Genomic DNA, 17566 nt, shown 5'->3' on the forward strand with positions numbered 1-17566 from the left:
TATGAGTTGGAGCAGGCCCTAAAAACATCATAATTATCATGACTGGAAAGTACTGGAAGGCTGAATATCTTTATAGTTTGTCAGCAATTATTTGGTTAGTCATTAAAATTTATTCCACTAATTTACTTTCTGTGTGTTTTCATTAGACAGGAGTATGGGTGGAAGGAGTCAGTGAAGATGGTCAGACCTACTATTATAATACAGAGACAGGAGGTAAGCAACATAGTTTTCACAATTGAGCTCTGTCTTGAAAGAGATGGTTTTGTTTTGTTTTTTGTTTTTAATAAAACTTTCTTAGAACTATTTCAAACTTTTGAATCTTTTGAAAATGTAGTAATGGCTAAATTATTCCTGTTGCTTAATTCAGTGTTTCCCTCAGCTGAGAATCATCTGATGCTTTATGCTTTGTTAAACCACTCCTAGTTTTGTTGGCCTACAGGCAAACTGTTGCATAAAGATGAATGGTTTCTTCACCATTCTTGATGGCATGCAAACATAATAATTTCATATATGTCTACACATTCAGTTTGTAACTGTGAAGTATGGGTAGTCCATATACATAATTTCATTTAAAAAAATCTTTGATTGGAAACCAAAGAGGGACAGGCTCTTGTTTTGTTTTGTTTTGTTTTGTTTTTTTGCTGTAACTTTAGTGCTACAATTGTTGTTGTTGTTGTTATTATTATTATTATTATTATTTATATTATAGAAGGGCCTAGGAGTCCCAGTCATGGACCAGTACCTCATTGTGCTAGATGCTGTACAAAAAACAGTCCCTGCCCCAGAGAGCTTACAATCTAAGTATAGGACTAGAGACAACAGATGGATACAGACAAACCGATGGGGGAGTATAAGGATACACTGAGACAATATTGGTCAACATGATAGGCTCTTGTCTCAGGATGCCAGCAACCTAGTTGTTGTCAAATTTTTTGCAGGCTTCCTGGCAAAAGAGTTTGAAGGGGGATTTAGTTTTGTGGATGTTTGCGGGGAGATTCTCCCAAGCATGAGTGGCAGCATGGGAGAAAGCATGCGGGTGCTTGTTTTGAAAATGTAACAAGTGGGCAATGGAGGCTGGCATCTTGGGCCGATCAGAGGAAGGAGTCAATCGTTCGATACTGAATGAGAAATGATAGGAAGGGCGGGGATAGGTCGTGAAGGGCCTCGGAAGTGAAGACCAAATAGCTAATTTTGATTTGATAGAGAAGGAGAAGACAGTAGAGGGATGCAAAGAGAAGGGTGACATGGTCAAAGCAACAGGGTAGGGAAATGATCTTTGCAGCAGCATTCTGAATAGATACCAGTGAGGCAAGATTGCATTTGTCAAGGCCAGAGAAGATAATGATGGAGTAATTGATGAGACACAAGATCACGAGAGCCAGGCCGAGAGTGTTAGCTGTGTGGAAGGATAGGAAAGACCATATTTTAGAGATGTTATGTAGAAAGAATCTGCACTCGTGAGGACCTAGAGAGAGATCCCAGTTGAAGATGATGCCTTGGTTATGGGCCCAAGTGACAGGTAGGATGGTGATGTTGTCCACAGTGATTGAGAAAGGAGTCGGAGGAAGGACTTGCAGGTGAAGATTAAGAGCTCTGTTTTAGCTATGTTGAGCTTGGGCTAAACCTCGATGAGGAGATGTCAGAGAGACTGGCTGAGATGTTAGTTTGGACAAAAGGGACAGGTCTGGAGTAGAGAGGAGGATCTGTGAATCATCCACACAGAGATGGTACTGAACTTGTGTGTGTGGATGAGATTACCGAGAGATAAGGTATAGATAGAGAAGAGAAGGGAACTAAAGACAGAGCCTTGTGGAACTCCCACAGACAGTTGGAGGGCAGATGAGGAGGATCCTCCAAAGAACATACTAAAAGAATTATTGGGGAGGTAGGAGGAAAACTAGGAGAGGACAGAGTCACGGAAGCCAAGGGAGAACAAGGTTTCAAGAAGATGATCATGGTAAACTGTGTTTAAAGATGGCTGACAAGTCAAGGAGGATGAGGATGGAGTATGGTTCTGAGATTTGGCTAGGAAGAGGCCAGAGCAAAAGGTCAAAGAGTGGAAGCCAGATTGGCAAGGATCTAGGATGGAATTGGAGAAGAGGAGCTTGAGACAGCGATTGCAGATAGCATGTTCAATGAGTAGGGCTCTACCAAATTCACAGCCATGAGAAACGCATCACAGACTGTGAAATCTGGTCTCCCCTGTGAAATCTGATCTTTTGTGTGCTTTTACCCTATACTATACAGTTTTCAGGGAGGAGACCAACGTTTCTCAAATTGGGGGTCCTGACCCAAAAGAGAGTTGCAGGGGGGTCGTGGGATTGCCACCTTTACTTCTACGCTGCCTTCAGCACTGGGTGGCCGGAGAGCCGCAGCTGTTGGCAGGATGCCCAGCTATGAAGGCATCGCCCTACCAGCAGCAGCGCAGAAGTAAGGGTGACAATATCATACCATGTCATCCTTACTTCTGCGCAGCTGCTGGAAGCGACTCTGCCTTCAGAGCTGGGCTCCTGGTCAGCAGCCACCACTCTCCATTTGCTAGTTTTGAAGGTAGCGCCACCGCCTGCAGCAGCACAGAAGTAAGGGTAGCAGTACTGCAACTCCCCCTACAATAACCTTGCGACCCCTCCACAACTCCTCTTTGGGTCAGGACCCCTACAATTACAACACTGTGAAATTTCAGATTTAAATAGCTGAAATCATGAAATTTACGATTTTTAAAATCCTATGATCATGAAATTGACCAAAATGGACCATGAATTTGGTAGGGCCCTATCAATGAGCTTAGAAATGAAAGAAGAAGGGAGATGGGGCATTAGTTGGAGAGGCAAGTCTGGTCAAAGATGGGTTTTTTATAAGATAGAAGAGACTGAAGCATGTTTGTACGTGAGGGGAAAGAGCCAGAGGAGAGTCAGCGGTTAAGAAAAAAGTAAGGGGGGGGAATGAGAGTGGGCTGTCTTCACTGATACACTTTACATACTCTCTCTAGCAAGCTTAAATTTCCTAAAATAGAATATATACAACTTCCGTGCGACCCTCTGATTGGCTGAGCAGCCTAGTTAACCCTGGAGGGTGCCCTAGCAAATTGTCTAGGCAACAACACAAACTTTGGGCGTGTTGCAACTGATCTCCAGCCTCCGACCCCAGCTTGACTCTGACCCTGACTCTGGTCTCCTGACTCTAGCCTGGTACTTCCCTGATCTTGGTCTCTGACCTCAGCCTGACTCTGACCTCAATTCTTGCTTATTGAACCCGGCTCTAGCAATTCCTTCAACCTCTGCTCACTGACTACTGTCCCTGATGTGTGGACACCAGCCCCGCTGTGACCGCTAGTGCAGACCGCCTATGCCCTGGTCCCTTACAGTTTGCCCAGACCCTCTTCCGACCCCCTTTGCGGGAGCCCCTTAACAGGATATGGAAGGGACGCGTCTACCATCTCCCACTGGACCCCATGGGGTACTAGATCTGCAGGAGCGGGTCGTGCAACTACAAACCAAGAACCATCTGCTCCATTCCCAAGTGGCACAGCTCCTAGTGGAAAATTAGACACTCCGCGAGCTGCTACTACAGTCCCAGGAAGAGAGATCTGTGCTCCAGGCTTGGGTTGGGTCATTGCCCTCTGAACAGCGTCCTGCAGTACCACTACCCAAATGTTTTGATGGAAACCACCAGAGGTTCAGGGGGTGCCTGAACCAATTTTCTCTCTTTTTTTCCACCGGCCAGGCCAGGGTGGGACTAGTGATCAGTTTGCTAGCTGGAGAAGCACTGGATTGGGCCTCCCCCATGCTGGAGCAGGACAGCCAGGTGTTAACAGACTGGAACACCTTCCTGTGAGCATTTTCTGCACATTTGATGACCCTCATCGCACTCACCCAGTAGAAGCCACACTACGAAGGCTCCAGCAAGAGCAAGGGCCAGCTGCCTCATATGCTGCCTAGTTCCGTCACCTCATGGCTGACATTGAGTAGAATGAGGCAGCCCAAATTCTGCATTTTCGGTGTGGCCGTAGTGAGGAGGTAAAGGATAAGCTAACCCACGTTGAGACCCCAACCCACTTTGATGCTTTTACTGACCTCTTTCTCCGCATCAACAACCGGCTGTGTGAGTGAAAGGAAGAGAGGAGGGGCACCCTGCCACCACTTTGCTCACACCCCACACCAGAAACCCCAGGGCCCAACTGTGAACTGATGCAGGTTGATCTAGGTGACCGATGCTTGACCCTGGAAGAAAAGAAATGATGACTGCACAGTAACCTATGCATTTATTGCGAAGCACGAGGACATGCCGTCACCTCTTGTTCATTGTGGACCTCAACCCGCAAGGAATTGGGACATGAGCGAGCCCAGGCCCTATGGTGGGGGAGAGGCAGCCTGGGCACCACCAGGGCTCTATGTTCTGGAACTACTCCCCAGTCCTCAAGAGAAACTTGATCCAGGACACGCAGGTCCTCCCCACACTTCCAAGTATGAGTAAAGTTACATACCATGAATGAGGCCAAACTGATTCCCCCTTAGTGGGACCTGATTGATTCCAGGGCTACCAATAACATCATAGATGCTAAAGCTGCTTGAGCACTACAAAGCCTACATCAGTCCTTGTAGAGGCAATAGATGGATACATCCTGTCCTCAGGACCAGTAATGCAGGAAACAGAACCCCTAGAGGCTGTAATCCTGGCCCTTTGGGAAGTGCTACAGTTCAATATGATCCATTCTCTACACTGCCTCCTAATTCTTGGAATTACCTGGCTGGAGCAGCACGACTCTTGCATCTCCTGGAGAGAAAAAAGGGTCCGCTTTCCCTTGGAATACTGCTGAAGGGTCTGCCTGTGTGCAGCTGGCTTCAAGCCTCCAGTCCCCGTTTCCTGTAGCCAATTGGAAACGACAGAACCTGTGGGGGAACGCAAGATGGTGGCGGCTAACCAGAAGGAGTCACTCCCAAGCTTGAGTCCCCATCTCCCTGAAGAGTATTGGGATTATGCAGACATTTTTTAAAATAAAAATGTAGACACGCTACCTGTGCACCAAGACTACAACTGCCCCCATAGACCTGCAGCCTGGGGCAAAGATCCCTTATGGACATATTTATGCGATGTCCAAACCAGAACTGGCAGCCCTTCATGTGTGCGTCCAGGAAAACCTGGACAAGGGCTTCATCTAGCACTTCACCTCCCCAGCAGGGGCTTCAGTCCTTTTCATTAAGAAAAAAGACAGAATGCTAAGCCTTTCTGTAGGCTATCAGGCCCTAAACCAGGTGATGGTCCAAAACCTGTATCCTCTGCCCTTAATATCAGAGTTACTAGATCATGTGTGGTCTGCCAGAATTTTTACCAAACTGGACTTCTGGGGTGCTTACAACCTAGTGCGCATCAGGGTAGGAGATGAATGGAAGACTGCCTTTCAAACCCCGCTATGGGCACTTCAAATATTTAGTAATGCCATTCAGGCTGACAAACGCTCCTTCAACCTTTCAACACTTCACGAACAACATATTTCGAGACATCCTGGACCAGTATGTAATCATCCATCTCAATGACATACTTGTGTTTTCAGATAATCCTGAGCAGATTTGTTACCACATTCATTCCATCCTGAAAAGACTACAGAAGCCTGGCCTTTTTGTGACATTGGAAAAATGTACCTTTGACCAGTCCTCCACAGAATCCTTTCCCCAGAAGGAGTCAAGATGGACCCTCGGAAGGTAAAGGCCATCCGCAACTGGGCAGTGCCCTATTCCCTCCGGGAGTTACAGTTCTTCTGGGCTTTGCAAATGTTGCCAATTGTTCATTACAGGTTTCTCAAGGTAAATAGCCCCAGTAGCCAACCTACTCTGCAAGGCCATCAAATTTGTTTGGACACGTGAAGCTCGCCATGCTTTTGAACAGCTCAAGGCTGCTTTCACCACTGCTCTGCTTCTAGCACACCCAGACTCGGCCCAGGCATTCATAGTGGAAGCCATGCCTCCAATGTAACCATCGAGGCCATACTGTCTCAGAGGCATGGTCCACAGCACGTGTTGCACCCCTGCACCAACTACTCCTGAAAACTCACCCCCTGAAAAATGGAATGATAAGATAATAAATAAGGAACTGCTCACAATTAAATTAGTCTTGGAATTCTGGCACCATCACCTCGAGGGAGCCCGACACCCAGTGCAAGTCTTTTCCGACCTCAAGAACCTTGAATATCTGTGGAAGGCTCAAGCCTTGAACCAAAGATAGCTCAGGTGGGCATTATTTTTCTCTCAGATCAATTTCATTATCACCTATCACCTGGGAATCCGAAATGGGACGGCCAATCCCCTATCCCAAAAGGGGAATACTACCAAGAGGGCGAGGGGCCTAATCAAAAACCACCCCATCTCCTGAAAACTCTCAAATTCCTTAGTGCACAATACACCAATAGCAGTTTTAATTGCACTGTTAAACAATATTAGAATACCATTTATTTAAATTTTTTGGGTTTTCTATACTTTCAAATATAGGGTTAGGGCTGGGGGCTCTGGGCTACAGCCCAGCTCAGGGCTTCAGCCCCCCTGGGGGCACGGGGCTCAGGAATTCAACCCCTGGGGTCTCGACACTTCAGCCCCTCTCAGGGCACGGTGCGGGGCTTCAGCCCAGTTTGGGGCTCGGAACTTCAGCTGTTCTCGCTGGGCTCCAGCCCCCTTGCCACCAGGGAAACTGCAGGCTGGAGCTGCTTCAGCCCCTCCGCTGTCCATGGAGCTGTGGGCTGAGGCTTCAAATCCCCCCGCCCCGATGCCTTCTGCCCCGCCCACAGGCATGTGATTAACACATTCAAAAAATTAACTCGTGAATTTTGCTTTCAGTTAATCACAGCCGTTAACTGCGATTAATTGACAGCGCTAGTTGCTGACTTTCCAAAGTGCTGGGGAGTGCTCAACCTCTGGCTCTGTCCCAGACCCCACCCCAACTCCACCCCTTCCCCCAAGGCCCCACCCCCACCTCACCTCTTCCCGCCCAGTTCCTCACCCTCCCCCGAGCATGCCATGTCCTCACTCTTCCCCTCTTCCCTCCAGAGCCTTCTGCCTGCATGCAGCGAAACAGCTGTTCGTGGTGGGCGGGAGGCACTGGAGGGGGGGAGGTGCTGATCCGTGGGGCCTGCTGGTGGGCGGGAGGCACTCTGGGGGGGTGGGGGAAAGCTGATAGGGCGGCTGCTGGTGGGTGCTCAGAAGCCACCATTTTTTCCCTGAGAGTGCTTCAGCCCCGGAGCACCCACGGAGTCGGCGCCTATGCTGGTTTGAATCTTTAACAGAGAACTTTTTTCCTTGGGTGTCAGAATTTTGAGTTAAATACCTGGAAACAAAGAGGTTTAAGCAATCTAACTTAAAAACCCTTCTTCACCTGCAAAAAAATTGAACTGTGTCCTTTTTTTGATTCGTTATGATGTATGAAGAAGACTTGAAAGGATGGCTTTATTTCTTTATTTGTTGTTGTTTTTCATCCATATTAGAAATTCAGCATTTGTCTAGGCTGGAAAAGATTCTAGGATGGAGAACTAGTGAAATAATGCCAAAAGACCCAAAAGAAAGAAAGTTAAGCTACTGAGAAGGAAAGTGATTTTAGTCAATTTCTTGTAAAAACTCTTTGCTTTTTGTTTGTTTGTTTGTTAACACCTATTTAACTGTAATAACTAATCAACATTTTGGAGAAATGAATTCTTTCTAAATGATTAAAGAACCTGCCCTTCACTTAAGTCTTCAGAGCATAGAATAAACATCTGAGACTACTGACATGTTCTCCAGAAAAAAACAGGGAAAATCAGACTTGGCAGTCTTGATATTTCTAAGGAAGCAGAAAAATAACTCTTCTCAGCATATGTAGCATAAATATGCAAAAAGATGGGTTTTGGTTTGGGGTTTTTGTAGATTTGTTTGCAGGTCATGTGTCAGTGCTCTCTTTTAAACTCCAGTTTGTATTTTATAATTTGTGTTTTGTTACTTTTGACAGTTCTACATAGTTGTGTAAGCTGCATGAACAACTTCTTTGTAACTATTTTGCTTGGTATTATTTTATACCTGTTGGATTTTGAGTTACCATTCATTGTGACCACCAGACAAATATTTGTGGTTTTAATTTTCAGTGCAATTTAACTCTGTTGGAGTACATATCCTCTTAGTTAACCCTGTGTTCTAAAGAAGGGACAATTTTCAACAAAAACTCTGTTTTGTTGTTAACAGCTTTGAAGGCCACCAGATGTCAGTACAACACACCTAAATAAGAAAGCTTTTGCTCTTTGAAAATAATAAATCTTAGAAGTGCATTTGTTAAATGTTTTTAATTAATATGTCTAAAATATGAAAATAATGTCAAAAGTATGATAGTTTTTATTAATTTGAGTGTTCCTTTAAAATAATTTTTTGAGAGTCAGTGTACTTTACAGTGTTATAAAACTGATTTGGCTAGTCAAATAGAATCTGTCTATGCAAACTCTTCAACTAATTGTTGACTCTTCAAATGAATGCTGGAAATTACTTGGTTTTTAACTTAATAGTGGAACATTTTATTAAAATCAGTGCATTAAAGGCGATTAAGTGATGACATTGGGATTTTCAATATGTGGATACATCCATCACACCATCTCACTCAACAAGTTTACTGGAACATCATTGTTTAATTCGAGATAAGGTCATGTCCCTCAGTTGTTTGAGGGATTTCCAATAAATCAGGTTTGGATATGTAAACGCTGCTTTTTAATTAAAGAGCCTTAGTTCTACTGTATTCTACTGAGTCAGCTAGCATTGAGGAAACCGATAGACTTTCAGTCTGTAAATAGGGATGCTGGCTTTAAAATCTGTGCGGAGGGCTGGGACACCATATCTGAATATGTTAGAGTAATCAAAGCAAGAGATGGCCAATGCATGGTCAAAGGTATTTTTGTAGTGGGGAACAGTGTGGGTTATAGCTGTGTTAATTATGTTCACAGTTACATGCCAAAGAATCCTAATCCATTATTAGGGTTGTTATAGTTAAATTATCCAATCTGAAAAGAGAACTAATGGTATGAAAAGCAAATAATGTATAGTAGGTTGGACAGGTTTAATTGAAGTATTTCTACTTTAAAGAAAAGATCAAATGCATAGTAGAGGACAGGATACAGCAAGTCTTTTCATAAGTTGAGTGGAACTGTCATGAAACTTGTGTTTAAAAATAAAATATTGAAAAAGTAATTTTGAGAAGTCTAGAAAGAAAACATGAGAAAAAAAGAAAAGTGGAAGGGCTTATGCTAAATTCTTTACTGTATTTTTCACATGGAGCATATGGTACTGCTTAAGGTTAATGTTGTCAAAGTGGAACTGATGTAAGGCCAGAATTAAAACATGAATAATGTGACTGTCCAAATATGTTGAACAGTATCAACGTGGGAGAAGCCTCATGGTTTTGTTTCATCTTCGTATGAGAGCAATAAAGATGACGATCATCCTGAAGAACACACCACAGCGGATTCAAAGGGATCTGAATCAGATGCTGAGAAGGATGGTAATAAAAGTGAAGTACAAAAGCCAGAAACAAACTTAAAGGTAAGTTTTTTTCCGTCAGATTTACTTTATGTACAATATTAATGTTCCGGAATAACGTGATTTCATCTTTCTGGGTGGCTATATTGATTGTAGTTAGGTTAAACCTGATTGACGTTGATAAGAATTAGCACTTTATAGTGCTTGAAAAGCAAAATAAATAACTGTTAATCTATAGGAACATCAGCAGCACTGTTACACCATGGAAGATAGACTCTTCAATGTGGGTGGCTTGGATGTAGCTAGAGGTGCTCATGGTTTCCAAGGAAGGGCATTGGCATCCCCATTAGATGATCCTCAGATTGATATTGACTTCAATATGTGGCTATAATTTTTGGCCCATATTCTTCAAAGGTATCTGCTTACAGTGGGACACCACAAGGTCATGGCCGTTGTCTGAAAATGTGACACTTACAGGCTTTCCTATTAATTGTCCGTCAAGACCAATGGTAGGATAAAAGTAGTGTCAAAACTAGATACTATGTCTTCATATTAAAGTTCACAATAAAGGCTGTAATTTTAGGTATGGGTAGATAAAATTTTTCCAGTGCCTTTTATTTTGAGTCCAGAAACAGTAACTTGGGCTTCCAAAGATAGTGTTTTCATTTAAAGTGTGAAAATACCCAGATACAAATGCTTTAAGGTATTATTCCAATTTTCTTCCCCGCTGTGTACGAAACTAGTCAAAGTTCTACCAAATGTTATCCATAAGAAAGTGTGCAAAGAATATTTAATTAAAAAAAGAATTAAAAGTTAAATATATATGATAGAGCTTTGTTTTGTAAATGTGTATGTGGTACTCCACTCATTTTCAGCTGTGTGAGATGGGACCTTTTAACTATAGCTTGTTCTAATGATTGTTCTTCTTATGCATGTATTGAATGACTGTCTCTTTCTGAATGGAGTAAGAAGCTTGTGGAGAAAAATAGTAAAATTCTACTAAAATATTGTTTCTTTATTGCTTTTGGTTTTCCTTGGTTGAAAAGTATAAATAATAGATGTGAAAAAGAGCAATATTCTGTTGTTTCATTTAGGCATTTTTGCTGAAGGTGAGTTTTTTTTCTTCCTTAGATGAAAAGAGACAGCGATGAAGAAACAGAGGAAGAGAAGCCCCCCAAAGTTAAAAAGATAAGCCCTTATGGAGAGTGGCAGGAAGTTAAACAAGAAACTGATGTTGCTCAGGATGAGGCCCCGTCAGTTCCACAAGTTACCTCCCACAATGTATCTAAAAAGACAAACCCTTATGGAAACTGGGAGACAGTTACAGAAAAGGAAGACCCATAGTAAGTGTCCATTTACCATAAGTATTTATAAGAGGTCTATCACCTTGCTGTTCCAGAGGCCCTATCTATAGGGCCAAAACCTGCATTCCTCACTCAGGCAATATTAATACTCAAGTCAGTTGGAGTTTAGCCTGAGTAAAGATTTAAGGGTTTTACCCATGGTGATTATTTAAAAAGTTTTCATTCTTTTTTAATGCTGAAGTTCATTATAATCACAGGGTAAACTTCACAAATTGCTGGTGATGGTTGTTTTCAATGGATTTAGCATTCAGTTGCCATGGGCCAGATTTTTAAGTGTAGTTTTGTAGGCCCCATTCTGGGTGTGAATGCAAATTGGCATACATACAATTTTTTCACCTTTAAAAATTTGGCTCTGTATATATTTTTCCAAAAATTCAGTAATATTTGATCAGAGAAGCAGATGATGCTTGTTGAACTCTCTCTCTATGTAAAAATTATAGGCTAAATCCTGCCCACATATTGCTACATATCTAGTAAAATCAGGTATTCTGCTTGCTTACACATTCATTAGATTAAACATGACCATGTGGTCTCATGTCTTGGAGGACATGGTAGAGCCTTCCCATGTTGCTTCTCTACAGGCAGCTAGAAATGGAGCTTGATCTTTTCAGATAGCTGTTATTGTTTATGAGTTTCCCATATGATCTTTTCATAAATTAATTAAAATAATACATTTTACTAGAGTAAAAATAGTCACTTATTATTAGTATAAAAATATCTTTCACTGTTAACAGTAAAAATATTTACTAGTTGCTACAAATTGCTTGTGTTATCCTCAAAAATATGGGAAGTTGGTACTTAGAGCAAGGCAATTGGGAGTCAAGACTCTTGGGTTCCGTTTCTGATTCTACCCGAAACTCGCTGGTTACCTTGTGGCAAGTCACTAAACCTCTTTGTGCTTAATTTTCCCTCTCTGTAAAAGGGGGATAACACTTTCATGTCTCAGAAAGGTTAATTAATAAGGATGCGTGGATCCTTAGGTAAATGCAAAGTTGTACCATCGTTGGACCGTCTTATTGTTCAGTGTTTACACAACACCTAGTGGGATCTGGTCCATGAGTAGGACTCCTAAGCACTACAGTAATGCAAATAATAATAATAACAAATTCAACATTCCATAGGTAAGAATCATAGTATAATGTCACTTGTTCAGCTCAGTATAGTTAAGGCTGCCACTTTTCCCTCATTTCTTAAGCTTTCATGTAAGATGGTTGTCTGTGGACAAAAGAGACTTTGCTCAGTTGCATGGGGAAGACATGCCCTTCGTTGTCCTTTCTTCAAGAACTTCTGCGATGCAAGTCTTCTTTGTCTTGGTGGCAATTTAGCAAATTCTAATAAAAATGTTTATTCTTTTGTGGGTTCTCAGGTGCAGGCTGGGTTACCTGTGGTTCTAGTATAATGGAAGTGGGGAACAATGGCAAAAGGCACTCTCATACTCCAGAGGTGAGAGATGACTTTTGATTACAGGAAGGACGCAGTCACATCTTCCATTCATGGAGTGAGATGCTAGGCTTATCGTGAGAGGTTTTCAGTTTAACCCACAAACATTAATTAATATTTAGATTATGATAGCACAGAGCCTTGATCAGAATTAGAGCCCCATTAGCTTACCCACTATAGAAACAAAGTGATAGAGCTCTGCGCGGATAAAAAAAGGTGTATCTGTATCCGATCCACGATCCGCAAAAATTGTCTGTGGATATCTGCATATATCTGCGGATTTTCAGGGCTCTAAAAAGCTCCACAGGTCACTGCACAGCAGTGACACAGGGCTGTGTCAAACCCCTGACCACCCCACCCCCCCAGCCCCACTTCTCACCAAAGACCTCCTGTCCTCCCGCCTGCTCCTCCCCTGCTGTACCTCCTTCCTTGCTCCGGGCAGGGAGGCTACAATTCTGGATCCTTCTATGCAGTGCTGCCATCCCTGTGAGGGGCTCGGACACCCCTACGCAGTTGCAGTGGCTCTAATGAACGTAGCCATTGCCGCCTGCTCATTTAAAGAACAACCACACCTTCAAAACGGCGCTTGGCTCACTCCCTTCTGGGAGCTGTAGTTTACCTCCTCCCTCCGAGCAAGCTGGGGACTACAACTGCCAGAATGCCCAGCACGCTGCTGCGTGATTCAGAGAGCCAAGTTGGAGCCTGCAGGCTGGGTGACACCCGCGCTGTTCGGGTGTTTCCATGCTACAGAGCCTTGTGCGGATACAAATTTTGTATCTGCATCCGCGCTGCAATACACAATAATGGTCTGTGGATACAAAACGGATACCCATGGATTTACAGGGCTCTAGTGGTAGAGACCATCTGTACCCTGAATAGCTTATAATTGAAGTTCATTTCAGGGACTTTAAAGGATTTTTTTTTTTTAAGTTCCCAAAGTCAGTTGTAATATATATTTGATGACTATATATATTGTCACATGCTGGGGTGCAATCCAGCCCAGTGAGGTGTTGTGTCACCGCCTGCCCTGCAACCTTGGGTGCTTCACAATGCCTTGCTATTGCAGCTCCCAGTCAGGACTACTCACAAACAACCATGCAGGTCACACCCTGAGTGTCTGTTTACCTGCAGCCCTGGTCCAGCAACTCTGATCCCAGCAGCCTGTCAGCAACACTCTGCTGACACTCTGGCTTCCACCACCCAACACACTCCCAGTTCCGAATTTTCCCAAAAAACTGAGTTCTGCACTGTTCAGCCATTTCCTGGACAGTTCCGATATAAAGGTCCGTTGTCCCTGCAAAAGGTCAATATTCAACAGTTTGCTACTTTACCTGGAGTTACCAAACAGAGTTTAAACAGAGCACAGGATTAGTTTAGATTAAAAATAAAACAAGTTCATTTAACTACAGAGAGAGAGAGATTTTAAGTGAGTACAAATATATGGTATTAAAGTCGAAAATGGTTACAAGAGAAATAGATAAAATGCTTTCTCTTAGCTAAAACTTAATAAGCTAGACTTGGTTCAAGGCAAAATCCTTACCACATGTTCCCAGCAATCGGGCTGACCAAATTCTCAGGTCAGGATCTCCTCCCAAAGCCAAAGGGCTGGTTCCTTTGTCTTCTTAGGTAAAAGAGAGAGAAAGATAGCTTGGGTTTTTCTGCCCTTTTCTTTTATAATCCAGTTAACCTTTGAAGTGGATTCTTCTGATGGTTATTACTCAAAGCAAAGTTATTCAAACTGTAAAGAAGGCAACATGGAGTCTGGTGGTGAAGGAGGTGCCAGGCTCTTTCTTCTCACGTGTTTGGTGAAATGCAACTTTGCTTTGCCTCCTGCCATCTCTTCTCCCTGCTGTCTTGAGGACCCTGTTTACTACTTATATGTACATTGAGGTCAACACACAGTTCTGCGTTCAGTATACTTGTGCCTAGGCAGGGCTGTGTGGTTTTGAACATACGTGAAGAACATCATACAGGGATATTTCATAACTTTATATATACTGTTGCTACATACATTTCACCATGATATTATTGACCAGTGAGTTATTCGTTTTCAAATGATGCCTCACAAGATGTATTTTGTACAAAGATTATTATAATCGTGTGTAGGGTGTGAATATATGAGGCTAAACCACTGTGTGTTAGAATATATCAATCTTCAGGAGCACAGGCTTTTAGTGTGGTGGAGATTAGTCTAAAGCAGGTACAAAATATTCTGTATTTCCCTCCTTTCTTCATTAACCCTCAATCCAATTAATGGATCTGAGCAAAATTACTTCAAAAGTTCTTTTTAACCCCGTTATGATAGAGCCCATGGAATAAAGTGACTCTTTTAATTTATTTTTTTAATGTAATGACATTTATTCATTTATTTGTTTGTTTGTTTGTTTATTTGGTTAGGTGACATGACATGACGTGACTTCTGCAGTGGCTGGTGTGGCTGACCTGGGGGCCAGCCGCTCAGGCGGTCCCGGGGACATCCACATCAGCTACTGCTGAAGTGGCTCCACAGCCAGCCGCAATGGCACTGCTGGAGCCGCAACTGGCCTGTGCAGCTGGCCCTGGGGACCACCTGAGCAGCGGTCCTGGGGGCAACAGGAGCAGTGACAGGTGGGCGGTCCCAGGGGCAGCCAGAGCAGCTGCTGCTCAGTGGCCCCCAGCAGTTGGTGCTGCTGAACCTCGGGCCCCCCTCCCCAGAGCAGCCCCCCCCTCCCTAGAGCAGCGGCCCACCCCTACCCACCAGAGAAGCACCCCCGCACCCTAGCTAAGATTTAGTCAGGGGTATATAGTACAAGTCATGGACAGGTCATAGGCCATGAATTTTTGTTTATTGCCCATGACCTCTCCACGACTTTTACTAAAAATACCCAGGACTAAATCATAGCCTGATTTATTATGGATATAGCATCTCTGAGGCTGCGCAGCAGGAAAGCTGTACCAAACAAATTACAGATTTTTTGCCTCCAAGGGCTTACCGTTTAGTGGGAAAAGCTGGAACTGTGTGGAACAATACAGAAACAGTGGCAGCTGATGATTGTAACTCAAACCTTATATATCTTAGTTGTTAGGTTTAAGGTCTTATCCTGAGGACTGCTGGCTACCTGCAGCTCTGGTTGACTTCAGTGGTGGGTGTAGCTGCTTAGCCCCTGTTCAAAGTCAAGCTCATGTGACCTGATCCTGTGTGCTTTGGCAAAACTCCCTAATCATGTACCAAAAGATTGTTCCCTTAGATGTTGACCCTGCAAACACTTACGCACCTGCTTAACTTTACACATGAGTAGCAATAATGGCTATTATAGGACTTACATGAGCAAAATGCTTACATGCTTGAGTGTTTGCAGGATAGAGGCCCTAGTTTGCTATTTGTCAGCTCACCCAAGGCAAATACAGTATTTATTTTAATGCCAGATTATCATGGTCATGATGAGGATGGGCAAGTAAACTTGTGCCAGGGTTATAAAATTTCCTAACAATTTTGTCGGGCCGCTATGAAAATAAAAGTGCTATCTGCCGTCTGTGGTGCCATTCTTGTTCTTGTCATCTAGCAGTTGTTGTTTTTTTACCTCCTCTCCTAGTGAAAAAGTGGACTTAGAGCTTCCCAGTACAGAGAGTGACTATCTCCCTCTGCCAGTGCTCCAGGTTCCAGAGGATGCAAAAATGATATTTAAAGAAAAAACAGTCACCTCCCTTGGAGACCTGACAGAAGAGGTGCCGATCTTCAAAAAGAGAAAATTTGAAAATGGAAAATCTAGAAATTTACGACAAAGACCAACTGATCAGTAATAAATTAACAAAGCATTTTAGATGCTGTTTAAATGAGAGAGGGTCAAGAGTTACTATTTTAAACAAGCTTTTTTTAAATAAAATGTTGGTTATAAATTAAGAATTTATAGTTATTCAAAAATGTATTGAATGTGGATTGTAATAATTTTTTTATTTTTATGTTAATTTGATTATATTTTGTTTTCTGAATGGATAATTGCACAATTTATGCAGTGTTGTAAATACATTTATTTTTTATTTTAACCCTGTTATCTGATTTCAGTTTGCTCAATGTGTGCTACTTAAAATACAATATAATATATAAGATTTTGACTACTCTCCTAGGTATATGGGAATACATCAATGCATAACTTGGAAAAATATGGTACAGAGCATGTGTGTGAACACAAGGAGTGGATAAGCAGCAGTCCACTGGTACCCATGTACTAGAAAGTAGAATTAAGACCCAATATGATATAAGCAGAGTGGCCTTCTAGCAAATAAGCTTTGATTTAATAGTTACAAAATTGAAGGTGATGCAAGTGCAACCCACTCCAAGCATAATTTGAGATTTTCAAAGCCAAGGTAGGGGAGTGAGCCACACAGATCCCATTTATTACAAAAGCGAGTTTTGAAACTTTTGAAAATCTCAGCCAAGTGTTCTAACTTAGATTCATGGAAAGCAATACTGTACATACATGATAAATATATTGCAAGTATACAGAGATTCAAACCTTGTTCTGATTAATCTGTTTTTCATGATACCATGATAAGTACCACCTCTGTGTCACACGTATTTCTATGGTATCTTCCCCATTGTGTTTTTTACTGTATATTTGTGTGTCCATGATTTTTCCTCCAGTTACACATTTATTTTCTTTCTTCTCTCCATATTTTCTTTGTCTGTTTCCTTGTAAGTCAGGAATGGTCACACACTAGTTTCATGAACAAGTCCTTCAAAGTTGGAGTCATGCTCCAATGCAAGACACTATTTTAGTGGCTGTTGCTTGTGTGAAATGTTCAGATGAGTGCACTGCCTAGCTACACAGTGCTAGATTACTGATCATAGAATCTGGTAGAGACCAAGTGTATAGTGATCCCAACGTGTGGACGTATGTTAGGAGAGGAAAACAGAAGGATGATAGACATAGTTGATTGCAGGGCTGTCACAGAAAGCTGCAGCTTGAAGTCCATGACGTAAATGATTAAACACTTTCTTAAGGTTAGTGTCCTAAAATTCACAAATTGAGTTGATTTCTATTTTTTCAGATGATAGAGTGGTCTGTGTTTAGCATCATCAAAGGTCCATGGACTGCAAAAGATGTCAAGTATCGGGGGTAGCGTGTTAGTCTGTATCCACAAAAACAACAAGGAGTCCGGTGGCACCTTAAAGACTAACAGATTTATTTAGGCTTAAGCTTTCATGGGTAAAAAACCTCACTTCTTCAGATGCATGGAGTGAAAGATACAGATGCGGACATTATATAATGACACATGAAGAGAAGGGAGTACCTCACAAGTGGAGAACCA

At 42.6% G+C, this 17566-nt stretch overlaps 1 protein-coding gene across 1 annotated transcript in view; it reads left to right on the forward strand.

Annotated features, from left to right (window-relative positions):
* Positions 1 to 16057, forward strand: part of WBP4 (WW domain binding protein 4) — a 33462-nt gene extending 17405 nt beyond the window's left edge. The window contains exons 7-10 of the mRNA XM_065419751.1: positions 147 to 213; positions 9370 to 9536; positions 10605 to 10816; positions 15850 to 16057. Of these exons, the coding sequence (XP_065275823.1) occupies positions 147 to 213; positions 9370 to 9536; positions 10605 to 10816; positions 15850 to 16057 (654 nt within the window). The remainder of the gene's footprint in view (positions 1 to 146; positions 214 to 9369; positions 9537 to 10604; positions 10817 to 15849) is intronic.
* Positions 16058 to 17566: the final 1509 nt, after the last annotated feature.

Source organism: Emys orbicularis, chromosome 1 (assembly GCF_028017835.1).
Source record: "Emys orbicularis isolate rEmyOrb1 chromosome 1, rEmyOrb1.hap1, whole genome shotgun sequence".
NCBI classification, from domain to species: Eukaryota; Metazoa; Chordata; order Testudines; family Emydidae; genus Emys; species Emys orbicularis.